Source organism: Stegodyphus dumicola, chromosome 2 (genome assembly GCF_044657685.1).
Source record: "Stegodyphus dumicola isolate Sdum_Otavi_A_Nest chromosome 2, ASM4465768v1".
In the NCBI taxonomy this organism is placed as follows: domain Eukaryota; kingdom Metazoa; phylum Arthropoda; class Arachnida; order Araneae; family Eresidae; genus Stegodyphus; species Stegodyphus dumicola.
Window position 1 is genome coordinate 221,841,951 of NC_140769.1, and position 14,263 is coordinate 221,856,213.

Consider the following 14,263-nt stretch of genomic DNA (forward strand, 5'->3'; position numbering starts at 1 on the left):
TTTTTTTTTTCTGTTTACTAGTTATTGTATATTTCTATATCTAATCTAAAGTGGCTGCAAAAAAGTTTAAAAAAAAAAAAAATTCCTGAAAAGTTCAAACATGTTGCCAAGCAGGTAAAACGAGTGAAATATTTTCTAACGAAATCACTGTAAAATGCCAGACACCAAAGATGATAGTTTTAATTCTAGTAACCTTGTACAAAGTTGCAACATTTTTTCCATTTATTTGTTGTCATGTATGCAATCTGTGGTATCACTGTTGTTATTTTCATTTTGGCAACGATGCAAAAAACAACAATATAACTAATTTTGAAAATGAAACAACTCATTTTTATAAAATGAATAAATAATTTCATTGATTATTCATTTTATAAATGAATAAAATTAATAAATAATTTCATCGATTATTCATTTTATAAAAATGAATTTTATTAATAATTTATTTATAAAAATGATCTGATTTTTTTCATAAACTTAAGTACTATAAACTAAAGAAATGAAAAAGTGCTATATTTAGTCATTTATTGCTTGTGTCCAACTGACAGAGAAGTACTTATATTTTTTGTAAGATTAGTGGGATCTGCATATAAACTGACCCCCGTAATTTAACTTTGAAAAATGCTTTCTCAGCTAATACACGAAAATATATGAAATTCAATTTTTCATCATCCAGACCTTGGGAAACACCTTGTAATAACTTTTAATAAAAGTGCATTGCAATCACAACAGTATCTCAGTATATGCCTGCTTTAAATTACATCCAACATCATATACCTCCTGTTTGGATGCTTATTTGTGTCTGGTAAACAATATTTGTTTGGAATATGAAACGAGTTCAATGAGTTACAAATGTGCACTCTACTCTTGTTTACCTCTTTCAAGTCATTGCTATGATTGCCTATAAGTGTCAGTATGCTTGTTACTACAAGCTATGTTACAACCCTGAATCTGATGATATAACATGATTTGTATTTTTTCGCACAAATGTTTGCTTACAATGAATTTTAAGAAAGTCCATGAATAAAGTCCAATAAAGAAAATGGTTAAGATTACTAGAGTAGCTTACTAGTAGTTAAGATTCACTGGAGATGAAAATAGAGAGTGCTGAAAAGTGGAAAGATGGCATGGTTATCTGAAACTTGGCTACTGCAAACTGTATTGCCAAAAATGATGATGTCTGCAATTAGGAAAAACAAAGACACTACTCAATCAACTTGGAATGCAAATTGAGTGGAAAAAGAGTAGCAAATGAAAATCAGAGGCATTACATTATTAAAAAACTGTTTTGATCTGGATAACAGAACTAGCGATAGTGTATCAGAGCTGATAATTTGTGATAAGGCAAATCTGATACATGCTGTTTCTTTAAGAAAAAAGGCAGAGATGAGCAAAGAAAATGATGTGTTTAAAACCAGACATAGCTAGTTTGATCATTTTAAAAAGAGGACAGGCATTCACAGTGTTGTAAGACACGAAGAAAAAGCTGATGCTGATAAATGTGGTAACAATGATTTTCTTAAAAGAGTTTCAAGAATTTGAAAAGGCTGAGGGTTCTGTTTTCCAACAAATTTTTAATGGTCTGAAATAGTCTACAAGCCTAAAATTTATGTTGTAAATGCATCTAAAGTTGAGGCTATTCTCTCTCTGGCTAAATCTATGTGTCGGGATATGAGTGATAATGAAGTGGACTTACTGTAGAAACAAAATGAAGAGGTAACCATTGGGAATCTGCAGAATTTTGAGAGGCAGGAGCACAAGACTAAGATGGCTATATTGCCTTTACGCTCAGAGAAGAAGGAAATTGAAGAAACCTCTACTTCATTAATCAAGGAAATGTTTGCCAAATGGGTGGATGTCAAACACTTTGTAGAGAAGTATAATCCCAGCAAAGCTCAAACAAGACCTAATAGCATTGTTTGGGATGACCAAACAATGTCATTTTTCTAAAACATCATGAAGAGAAAGTATAAGCAAGGTTCTTTGAACACACTTTTAGTACAGGTCAGTCTTGGTGATCGACAATTAAGTCTATAATAGGAATCTGACAGAAGAAAACACACACACACACAAAAAAAAAAAAAAAAAAAAAAGAGATAAACAAATTTGGTAAATTTTTATTTATATTCAGTATGTATTTCACCCCTGCATTTGTGTTTCAGTATTAAACAGTGTCATAATAAGAAGTCATTTATAAGAACGGATTAATTCTATCCCTTTTATTTCTTATTGGAAGAATTCACTAGGTGTACATCTAATTTATTGCAAGTCCAAAGATCTCAAATGGATTAGTGACATAAACCGAGTTACTACTGTTACTGTACTAGCTTAAACTGAAAGTATATTTTTAAAAAATATCAGCATAATCTACAAGTATTGTTCAATTTATCTACCAGTATTTCTGTTCCCTTTGTCTTTTGATGTGTATTTTCTTTCCAACATAAGGTTCTACATGTTTAATTACTTTCTATAGCTATAATTTTTGTGCCAAATATAAAACCAATCTTTATATGTAATGACATAACACTTAATACAAATACACTTAATTTTTTATTTTATAAATTGCTGAAATCAGAAGACTACATACTAATACTTTTATCAGTTACAATAACAGATTAGATATATAATCAAATATAAAAGTAAGAACATACATACTTTTTCATTTAAATGTTGCAAATTTTGTTTCTCAGATGACACAAAGAGTGATTCTTGCCTTAAATGGCGAGCAAGATCCATCAAATCCATTCGAGATGACATGATCACTAGGAAATTCTGTAAAAAATATAATGTATCTTTTTCAATGATGCATGCATAAAGTTTCATAAAAATTTCCCATGCTCCCCCCCCCTCCAAAGGAAAAAGTATTTTTCCTGTTTTTTTAATATTTAAATGAAGAGTACCTTTCTAAGTTAACATTGTCATGTATGATATTAGGACACAATTTAAAATAATTTTTGGTACTACCTTATTGTTATGGCTCCCATTTAGTAAACAAAGCCAAGATTATTGATAAATTCCCAACATAAATAATCTTCAAATGGTTGGCAGGTGAAACAATGATCATTTATAGTTTTCTAATGATGAGAACTCAAGTAAATCATGTGTTTTATTTTCTCCTTATCACACACACATTTACAGGTAAACTTACAAACAAGTATGCTTACTGCCAGGCTAAATAGCCTAACTCCATGGAAGTCAGTATCATTAATCACAATATCAACTAGGCCTTTATAAAAACACATTTGACTGAAACAAATTTATGAGAAAGATGGTATTCTCTACATCTAATCAGATAAATACATGAAGAAAGTAGTCTTGAAAAAATTAGCGACATAAATGTTAAACACTTACACAAAATGTTGTAAGTGTGTGTGGCACTCCATGAAGTAGCAAAATAAATATAAGGCAAAGTTTGCCATCATCATGAGCCTTACTTTGCAGAGTTCGTATGGTAAAAAATTCTTGGGATGAAAATATGCTTCTTATGCCATACTAAAAGCAATTACGGAAACATGGCAGTTACGAAGTATATATATGAGCAAATGTGAACTCAGCAGAAATCCTGCTACCAAATGATTGTTAAAATAAATAATAATAAACAAGAGGTATAATAATATAGAAGTACCCATTTTTTAATTTTTTTTATTTCTAACTTCAACACCATATATTATATACTTAACGTTTTCAAGTAACTAAATTTATTCACTTCACTGCAAGATCTTCATTAAAACAACGATGCTTTAAAACTGATAAGCATATAATGCCCAAAATCCAGAACTGTCAGGACTTTAGCAACTGGGGATTGAAGACAATACGTTTAAATCTAGTAAGACAACACAAAATTATAAAATTAAAAACATGAAATAATTGTTTATGAAACAATGAGGCATTTATGACCTTAAGAAAATCAAAATTTACAAAAAAGGCTCAGTATTTATATGTGTCTTTTATTAAACAATTCTTTCAATGCAAGTTCTTTAACCTTTTGAAGACGGGATGGCCACTATAGTGGCCATAGAGTCCTCTCTTTGAAAAGACGGGGTTGTCCACTTTAGTGGCCATGTCTTTTTCCCCCATTTTCCAGTCTGAAAAGTGGAGTGAAATGTCAAATTTGGCATCCCTAGGGTTTTAACCACTTATCTCTTTCAAAGGTCGACATTGATGCATAGATGCACCCCTCTGAGAATCCATTAAAATACACACCAGAATCTTTGTTGCAAATAGGAGGTGATTTCTTAAAGGGGGAAAGCATTCAGTTCAGGATTCCCCGTCCTTTGGTAGCTTTTACTGCTACCAAAGCCCCGGCCTCAAAAGGTTAAGCTGTTTCTTTTTCGGTGAGTGGGCTAATGCTTTCTCTTTAATTTTTGAAAATATCTGCAGACAAGTCTTTCCATGACCTTGTAATTTAGAATAGACATTAAAAAGTCTATTTAATATCTGCATTTCAATGCATGCAGCATTCCAATACCCTTTGCTGAATCATGGATGCACATGTTAGAGGAGAGAATAATATGGAGACATTATATTTTACTAAAATTTAAGTACAAGCTTTGTTTATCTGTACCAACCAATTTCAAGCATTACCAAGCCTTACGCAAAAAAAAAATATCCCTTCCTAGCTGCTATGCCAACAAGAGAAAATCATTACAAATAACATCCCATTCCAAATAAATATAACTTGCAATCTCTAGTCAGCAAGTGTTAAAAGTGAGAAGCAGGAATCCCAAATAGTTGAGCAAATAATCACTTTTACAATATACCTTCTTGAGCATTAGATTCTTCATTCTTAGACTTTGTAAGTGAAAAAAAATTTTTTTTTTGCTGGTGGTCCAGAGAAAATTGTGAATAATTTTAAAATCATATCATATTATGACATTTTACTGATCATTAAAACAGGATGCAATATAAAATAGAGAATATATTCGTGACAGAAAAGACAGAACTTTCTTATGACCATGGACTACGAGCAATATGTGTATCACATACTAAAAAATCGCATATATTGAATTCTGACAGTATTCTGAATTACCGGAATGGCCGTTAACAGATCTTAAGATTTGTTAGCTGGCTGGTTTTAATTAATTGCTGTCCATCACTTTCATGAAGGACTAAATCTACTGAGATAAATACCTGCTCTTTTTTTTTTTTTTTTTAAATTATTTAGACTAAATAGGTAGACAGCTATAACTGATTAGTGTATGAAAAACGGTTTAATTAGTTCTCAGTATAAATGCCAAATTTGTACAAAAAATATGCACCTGGTTGAGTATAAAGATCCACTGGATGGTTACGAGTGGGTTTGTCTTGAGAAAGTTGTCTGAAATTGGCACTCAAACCAACACCAATCTGGGCATGTAGATACCATTAAATACATTTCACATGCAGGTCTTTGGCAGCTGTTGGATAATGTTTTGTATTCCCACTTAGTGGAGTTTATATGATGTCGCCAGTACAAGGATCAGAAAAAGGAGGATCAATTCTGGGACTACATAATTTGCATTAAATATGTGCAGCAGTCATTGGCCACTGATGATGAGATGTTGTTAAGAACACATGAGGTGAGCACTTTTGTTGTTTTTTTAACACAACACTTTCAGCATTGTTTGAGGTGACAGCCATCTTGAAAAAAAATTGCTTCTTGGGCCCAGAAAAATCACCAATAATATCAAGGAGCACCTGATTGTAAACTTTTATCTCTCAATTAACCAAAAAAAATTAAATAAATAAAAACAAAACATATAAATACAGTAAAAAAGTTACTTAAAGCATAAATAAGTCATAGACATGATTAGTTTTATTTTGAAAGTGAAGGAGCAATTTGAAGTAGTTTATAGCAATTTTCAATTTGTTCTTTGAATTTTTCCCAAAAGTATTAAGTTGAAATTGCATTTAGCTATAACCACTTCTTTCATAGTTTCAATGTTCAACTGTGATTCTTCTGCTGTCTGCAAATTATTTATAATAAAAAATACCCTTTCAACAGCTACATTGGTACCAGATAAACAAAATGCAAATCATATAGCATTTGGAATATGCAAACAAGAAATATGATTTTTATTGAAACCAGGGTTTAATTTCTAAGATTAGAAGTGCCGCAGCCCTATGGAAGACCATCAGCAGAGAGGAACAAGAGTAAATAAATAAATAAAATGAATATTGAACTCATTAATAAATTTTAAATTAAATAGTTAATTATTATCAAATTAATTAATCGATATTTAATTAATGTTTATAAATTGTTATTTAATCAATAATTATTAGATAATTAATTAATTATAATTTTATTTATAATTATTAGATAATTAATTATTATTTATTGAAATAATTAAAGATTGAAGTAATTAACTAATAAAAATTAAATAAAATGTAAAGAGATAAATTGAAATTTAATATGCGATTTTTAATATAATTTTATTGTTAAAATTTTCAAGATAAAATTTCTACTGAAACTGTTATTCAATTACATAAAAGTGCCGCAGCGTTCTTATTCAGGGCACCGGTGATTTCCGGCTAGAATTATGATTTATTACAAAAACTAAAGCACCGGAGCAGATACGGTGGGTTCCGGCCCAATTTAAGTTGTGATCGCAGGGGGGGGGGGAGTTCTTTTATCATCACAAAAATTAAATATACTTAAAGTATAGCTGATGAAAATTCCAGGGCGAAACAGAATGAGGGCATGAGTGGGTGGAAACAAAAAATGAGGGGAATCTTGGTGAGAGAGAACGTTCTCTTTGACCGCAGCTCTCTGTTGATATAATTATAGCCATGAAGCAGATGGGTGTCAGGGGTAAATGAATCGAACTCCTAAATGTAAAGTTGCTGGTTACACTTCCCTCCCATTAGTGGATACTGTGGGAAGACGGTGTATAGGACGTGCTTGAGCAGTTTATCTCAGTATTTCACTCTTATTGTACTCGCTGTCACTTAACGCACATTTAAGAACACAAATTTTCCTTCCTGCAAGGATAACTAACTGTAAGCATTAGTAACAATACACTAGATACAATGGCATGGCAAGAAATTTAGGCGTTCCTAAACAAACTCCCCCAAATTTATTGCTTTTCTTAAAGATAAAGATTTCCACATGTGAGTGAGGGGACTTTACTTGAACGTCTCATGTTCTCATGAGCTCATATTTCTAGGGAAATAGAGTATTACAAGGTCTGCTTATTGTTAAACTAAAACGTTAGGAATTCTAAATTTTTTCCCTTTAAATTGTGGTTCAGTTTTATAAAAAGAAGTACCGGAGCTCATCCTTTTTACGGCTTTGGTGCGCTCTGGCTAAAATTGTAATTTATCTTAAAAATTGAAAAGCACTGATTGAAACAATTTAAAACTGTAATCCAGCTTTATCGGCTGGCATTTTTTCATTCTTCCATTGTTCAGGCTTTTCAAAATTTACATATTTCAAATATGATATTTCATCTAACAATTCATTTTCCAGAGCTATATATGTATTCAATTACAGGCAAATATTTTTTCATACAAACTTTTATTTCTTCTATTTTGATCTAATCTACTTGACAGTTTAAATTAATACATTTTCAATAAGTAATTTCCTCTAATGGACTTCGTGACTTGGCCCTATAATTCTAGATAAACAATATTCACATAAAGCTGTATGAGATTAATAAACCATTAGTGGTCTATGATTCCATTTTCACTTATATTATTTAAAATAGTGTTCAAGCTTGGTGGTAAAAATGTAGAATTGATTCTTTCTTTATTAAGAACATTACTTTCTAATGAAATTTCAACACCTGTTCTTTCCTTTCTTTCAGTACTTTTTATTGAATTATGAAACACTACTGCTTGTATTTGGAGGAGCTGAAACCTAATTTCAGCTTATTTATTCAAAAAAAAATTTTTTTTTTTTTTTTTAACTATTGGACACATATAAATTGAAAGAAAATATGATTTAAGAGGATTAAGAAATTGCAACACTCTTCTAGCTGTGGGCAATAGAGCTAGCCACCTTGTTCTGAATATCTCTACTAGGTCGAATACAAGTGATACAAGTGATTACTAATCACTCGTATTCTACCTATGCATCAGCACAAATTTTTTTAAGATTTTCTAATAATGATTATTCTTTCATATCTCCAGGAAGCAAATCTGATCTGCATTATCAATTATGTGTGCTGTGCAGCCTACACCAATTACTGGATGATTTAAATGGTTATTCAGTCAAGAAAATAGTTACTTGATCCTTTTCTGTTAACACCTAAAAAATTTGAATCCAGAATGCCAATACTGAACTTAATGATTATTTCCAGAAGGATTTCCCTGGGAAGAGTGATTAAATGTAGAATTTTAACTTGAACACCTTCTTTGTGATCAAAATGTCTAACAAGGATCAGAAACAGCTTTAAATCTTTGTGGTTTGAAGATTTGATTTGATTTTCAGAGTTAAGATTGTGAAGAGTTTTATCACATATTTAACCGCTGCCTCAGTTTTTGTACATGCACAACAAAATATTTTTCCAAAATATAAATGCATTAATTTTGACATATAAGCCATAGATCTAAATGACTGACTGTGTGTGAGTATGTGGCATGAAAATACTGCTACATTCAGTGCAATCTGTCATGCCTCCTCTTCAAATTCGTTTTTCCAAAAATACTGTGCGACACTGTGGAAAGATGCTGTTTTTTTATTTATCTTCTTTCATTTTGGAGACTCAATGTGTCATTTAGCATCATTTCACCCACAATATGCAAGTCAAAATTTTGAGCTGCATCAAATGCAATAAGTATTAATCAGTTTTTGCCTGCTTCATAAAAGAAAATTATTTGCCATTTCGCTAACTTTCGACTTCTTTTCTTGTCTGCCATTTGGAAGAATTCTGGCTTTAACAGAGAAAATATAGTTTGTTTTTCTAACCTCTAAAAATATCTACCAGTAGCACTTGATTTAGTTGCTGACACATATATATTTGGAGGTTGTATTAGTAAATGGAGGATCGAGTTGATTTTGAGAGTATGTGGTTAATGCGGTCAGTTGTTGGTGTCAGGATGCATGGAAGGCAGTTGTCAGCGAATATGTGTTTTTAGTCTGAGAGCTTGGGAGAGAATGAAGAAACATTAGCCTTTTCTGTTGGTATCTTAAGAAACCAATTCTCACCATGTTGCCACAAACATATTTTATGTCACCAGTGCAGATGTAAAATTATGTAATAAGAGAGATGTGGCAGTTGAGCTCAGCGATTCATTAGTAACATGTGATTGATACAAAGACAGTTTAGGACAAGTCAGTTTGGTGGTTAGTAGACAAGTTCCATGTTGTCCCTGCACTGATGGTACATTGACATATTGGCAACACCACTGTTGATATGTCACTTCCCACACATAAAAATTTCACATGGTATATTATTGTCTGCTCAAAGCTGTGAATGCAAGGCTCCAAAAATAACATGATCTGTACATGGAGATACTATAGAAACTACATTTATTTGAATGAATCCCTAATTACACAATGTTTATTCATGTAGGATGCACAGCTGGAATCCAGGACAAATGGCCTCCCTATGTATGCATCACATAAACAGATTTGTCACATTTAGAATTCATAATAGCTCAGATTTGCCCCATGAGAGTAGAATGGTTTGAAAGTATGAGGTTTTCCTTATGTATAATATAAATATGATTATAAACTCTTTCTCTTAAAAGTCTTCCCCAATGGTAACCTTCATAGGCATAATACCCCAGACAGCTATGACATAACAAAAAAAAAAAACAATACTATAACAATATATGTGCAAATCGCAGAATTTTTCAACTTACCAAATATATCAAGCCCAAGATTAACAAATTTTATAACATACCCAAAAAAAGTCCATTTTTTTCATTAAATTGCACTTTAGTAGTATACAGTTCAAAGCCAGTTTAAGTTTTAGTAGTTGCATTAAATGTTCATTTTGTAACAGCAAAACCTACTATTTGCATGGAAAGTTTTAGTACTCTTCTGTTATTGGGATTTGATTCAGAATTGTATATATGGATGGATGTACATGTGGCATTCCGACAGATACTTCAACTTCTATTCACGAGATGGCGCCACGTGTAAAATCCAGTTCTTAATCGGAGCAGTAAAGCGACGTCATTACTCACTCAGACTTCTCGTCACACAACTGTACGCGAAGGTAGCATGAACTGTGTTCCGAGCTCTGTGTTGATCTCTGCAATGTAATTTAAATTGTAATTTAGTACTTAATATATTCTTTTGTAGGAGATTGTCTACTCTTATTTTCTTTAATTATATCATGCATTAAGCACACACGACCACCAAAAGTGGTGACCTTTTGACTGAGCACGCTACTGAGAATGGATTTTCAACGACCCTAAGCCACGTGCATCCAAGGCATTCTGAAGAACTGACTAAAAATAACAACGAATATGGACATTAAACGTATGCTACAATGTACCCCTTCAATTATTTCTAGAAGTATTGATATATATTGCTTGTGTTTTTTTCAAAGTCGTGCATATCATCGCAAGGAGCTTCAGCAAATCATCAATGTGATCTGTTCCGTTCCGCTGACTTCGCCGTCGTGCAATAATTCTTTGATCATTCAACTTTTGTGACAAATGTGCTACAACAGTGATTTTCGCTAAATGTGCTACATCAGTAATTTTTCTGCAACGTGCTACGGCAAAATTCTTTTCTCAGTGTTCGAAAGTAGTGAATTTTTTTCCCACGTGCTACAGGAGTGATTTCCTTTTTGTGCCTTAGCAGTGTGAAGTGGTGATTTTGTGTGTGCACAATACAAAATGAACGCATCATTTTTTTATCTCAAATAAGGGTTTCTTTTCAAATGCATTTCGGTAAAATATTATTTGTGTGTGTAATTGCTGACCCTGTATTATTTGTGTGTGTATCGTTACGTAAATTTTTTCTGCATGGTTAAAATATTTATTGTTATCATGGTAAAATATCAATAGTGTATCCTCATGCTACAATATTTGTGCTGATAAGTATTTATTAATTAAAGTGAAAATTATCTATCAGTATGCCCGACGATATTCCACCAGAGCCACAAATCACACGCGTTGCGGTGAAGCCACCGCCTTTCTGGAAAAATAATCCTTCATTGTGGTTCGCTCAGATCGAAGCACAATTTTCTATCGCTCGCATAAGTGAGGATTCTACAAAATTCAACCACGTAGTTGCAGCAATTGAGTCTGATATTCTGAATTCAGTGCATGACTTAATTCTCAAACCACCTGATTGTGATAAATACTCCAAACTGAAACAGCGGCTCATTGAAATCTATTCAGAAAGTGAATCTTCAAAAATACGTACTTTACTACAAGGACTTGAACTTGGAGATCAGTGACCTTCATACTTGCCGTCACGAATGCGTGATCTGGCAGGAAGCCATTTTAGTGACGACTTGTTGAAGTCACTATGGCTTTCGCGTCTCCCTAATAACATACAAATAATTCTCGCTGCTTCCAATGAAGATCTAACCCGTTTAGCAGCAATGGCTGACAAAATTAATGAACTTGTTACTCCAGCTTATGTCAGTGCTGCTAATGCTGCACCTTCCAGTTCATCCCTCGAACAACAAGTGGCTGAATTGACCAAAAAAGTATCTGAACTCTCTACAAGTCTTCATGCTTCACGGAGATACAATCGATCAAATCAGGACCCACGTAATAAATTTCGTGCCCGAAGCAGGAGTCAATCTCGTCATAATACTCGAACGCAGTACAAAGAACCCAAAAGTGGCATATGTTTTTATCATATGAATTTCAGCTCTCAAGCTCGCAAGCGTGCCCCTCCATGCACTTTTGTACAAGCGGGAAACTAAATGGGCGGTCTTCTGCTGGCCAACAGAATGTCCGCCACATCGACAGAATAGTACTGGCTGATCGTTCAACTCAGTTATGTTTTCTAGTAGATACTGAAGCTGACATATCAGTGCTCCTGAGAACTAAAACAAATGCTCACCAACTTAATAAACTTGTACTGTATGCAGCCAATGGTACCCAAATTGCAACCTACGGCACCAAACTATTGACACTTGATTTAAACTTGCGCCGGACTTTCAATTGGCCTTTTATTATTGCGGATGTAACTCAAGCAATTATTGGTGTCGACTTCTTGACACATTTCCACCTTCTAGTGGATGTCAAGAATAATTGCTTAATTGATGCTACAACTCAGCTGACATCACAGGGCCAAGCTTCTCACATATCGAATGTACCTACCAACATAAGTGTTTTATCGGGTAGCACACGGTTTCATCGGTTATTAGCAGAATTCCCTGACATTTTAAACCCATCCAAATCAGGGCAGCATACTCATCAGCCAGAAGTGTATCATCACATTGAAACACATGGCCCACCTGTATTTTCCAAGCCTCGTCGTCTTTCTCCAGAGATGCTAAAAGCTGCTCCCAAAGAATTTGAATTCATGCTAGCACAGGGAACCATTCGCCCATCTAAAAGTCCATGGGCCAGTCTACTTCACATGGTTAAAAAGTCTAATGGTGACTGGCGGCCGTGTGGAGATTATCGTCGACTTAATGCCGTCACAGTCCCTGACAGATATCCAGTCCCACATATCCAAGACTGTACCCATCTTTTTCAGGGAACAAACATATTTTCTACCCTCGATCTTGCCAGAGCATATCATCAGATCCCAGTGCATGCTGAAGATGTGCCCAAGACCGCAGTGACTACACCATTTGGCCTCTTTGAGTACTTATATATGCCATTTGGCCTTCGCAATGCTGGCCAAACATTTCAGCGTTTCATACACCAAGTACTGTCTGGCCTCGATTTCTGCATTCCATATTTTGATGATATCCTGGTTGCATCTACAGATGCGGAAGAACATTTTCAACATCTGCGTCAGATTTTCACTCGCCTTAAAGATCATGGATTAAAACTAAATCCATCCAAATGTGTACTTGGTCAACCCTCAGTTTCCTTTCTTGGATGTCTTATCACCCAGAACGGAGTTAAACCTTTACCGGAAAGAGTCAAAGCAATTAACGACCTACCTCAGCCCAAAACCATCTCTGAACTGAAGCGTTTTCTAGCAATGTTAAATTTCTACCGACGCTTTCTGCCAAATGCCGCAAAAACACAAGCCTGCCTACATGAGTTTCTGAAGAATAGCAAAAAAAACGATCAACGAGCTGTCCCTTGGACTGAATCTGCATCTGCAGCATTCGTGCAATGCAAACACGATCTGGCAAATGCAGCCACACTTTCTTATCACTCACCTAGTGATCAGCTCTCTATAATGGTAGATGCATCTGACACGGCCATAGGAGAAGTGCTTCAAGCCCATACCACTAAAGGACTTTCCCCAATGGCATTCTTTTCCAGAAAACTCACTACTGCAGAAAGGAAATACAGCACATATGACAGAGAGCTATTTGCTGTGTACTGTGCTGTTAAATACTTCCGGCACAACTTGGAAGGACACGACTTCATCATTTTCACCGATCATCGACCATTAACCTTCGCTTTTAGGAAAAACTCTGACTCATGTTCTCCTCGTCAGCTTCGACATCTGGATTTCATCGCCCAGTTTAGTACAGATATCAGATATGTCTCTGGTACTGATAATTGTGTCGCTGATGCCTTGTCTCGGGTAAACAATATCAACCTCACTACCCCAGATTTCTCTGAAATTTCAAAAGCTCAATTGCATGATGAGGAACTCAAGAACCTAATCTCAAATCCACAAACCTCCCTTCAGTTACAACCGCTGCACATTGATCCAACGCTTAAAATTTAGTGTGACATAGAGAACAATAGAATACGTCCCTATATTCCTGTCAATTTTAGACGTGAAGTGTTTAATGCCTTGCACAATTTGGCACATCCTGGAATCCGTGCCACCAAAAAGCTGATCGCAGACAGATTTGTCTGGCCAGCAATGAATCAAGACATCGCAGAATGGACTCGTTCATGTATTAGATGTCAACGGTGTAAAGTATCCCGTCACACTCACAGCCCCATTCAACAATTTAACCTTCCAGCAAGACGCTTTGATCATGTACACTTAGACTTGGTTGGCCCATTGCCTCCTTCAAATGGTTACACTTACCTCCTCACTTGTATTGATCGGTACACAAGATGGCCTGAAGCCATTCCTATTGAAAATATATCCGCTGAAACTGTAGCTCGAGCATTCATCTCCCAGTGGCTTTCAAGATTTGGCATGCCTACCACCATCACTACTGACCAAGGCCGACAATTTCAATGTCACTTGTTCGCATCCCTCACCTCTCTTCTTGGCATT

General features: G+C 34.5%; 1 protein-coding gene across 2 annotated transcripts in view; it reads right to left on the reverse strand.

The window, feature by feature from the left end:
* Nucleotides 1-14,263, reverse strand: part of Gapvd1 (GTPase activating protein and VPS9 domains 1) — a 120,760-nt gene that overhangs the window by 104,401 nt on the left and 2,096 nt on the right. For both annotated transcript variants that reach the window (XM_035366190.2, XM_085811798.1), the window contains exon 2: nt 2,653-2,769. In XM_035366190.2, the coding sequence (XP_035222081.2) occupies nt 2,653-2,754 (102 nt within the window). In that variant the 5' untranslated portion in view covers nt 2,755-2,769. The remainder of the gene's footprint in view (nt 1-2,652; nt 2,770-14,263) is intronic.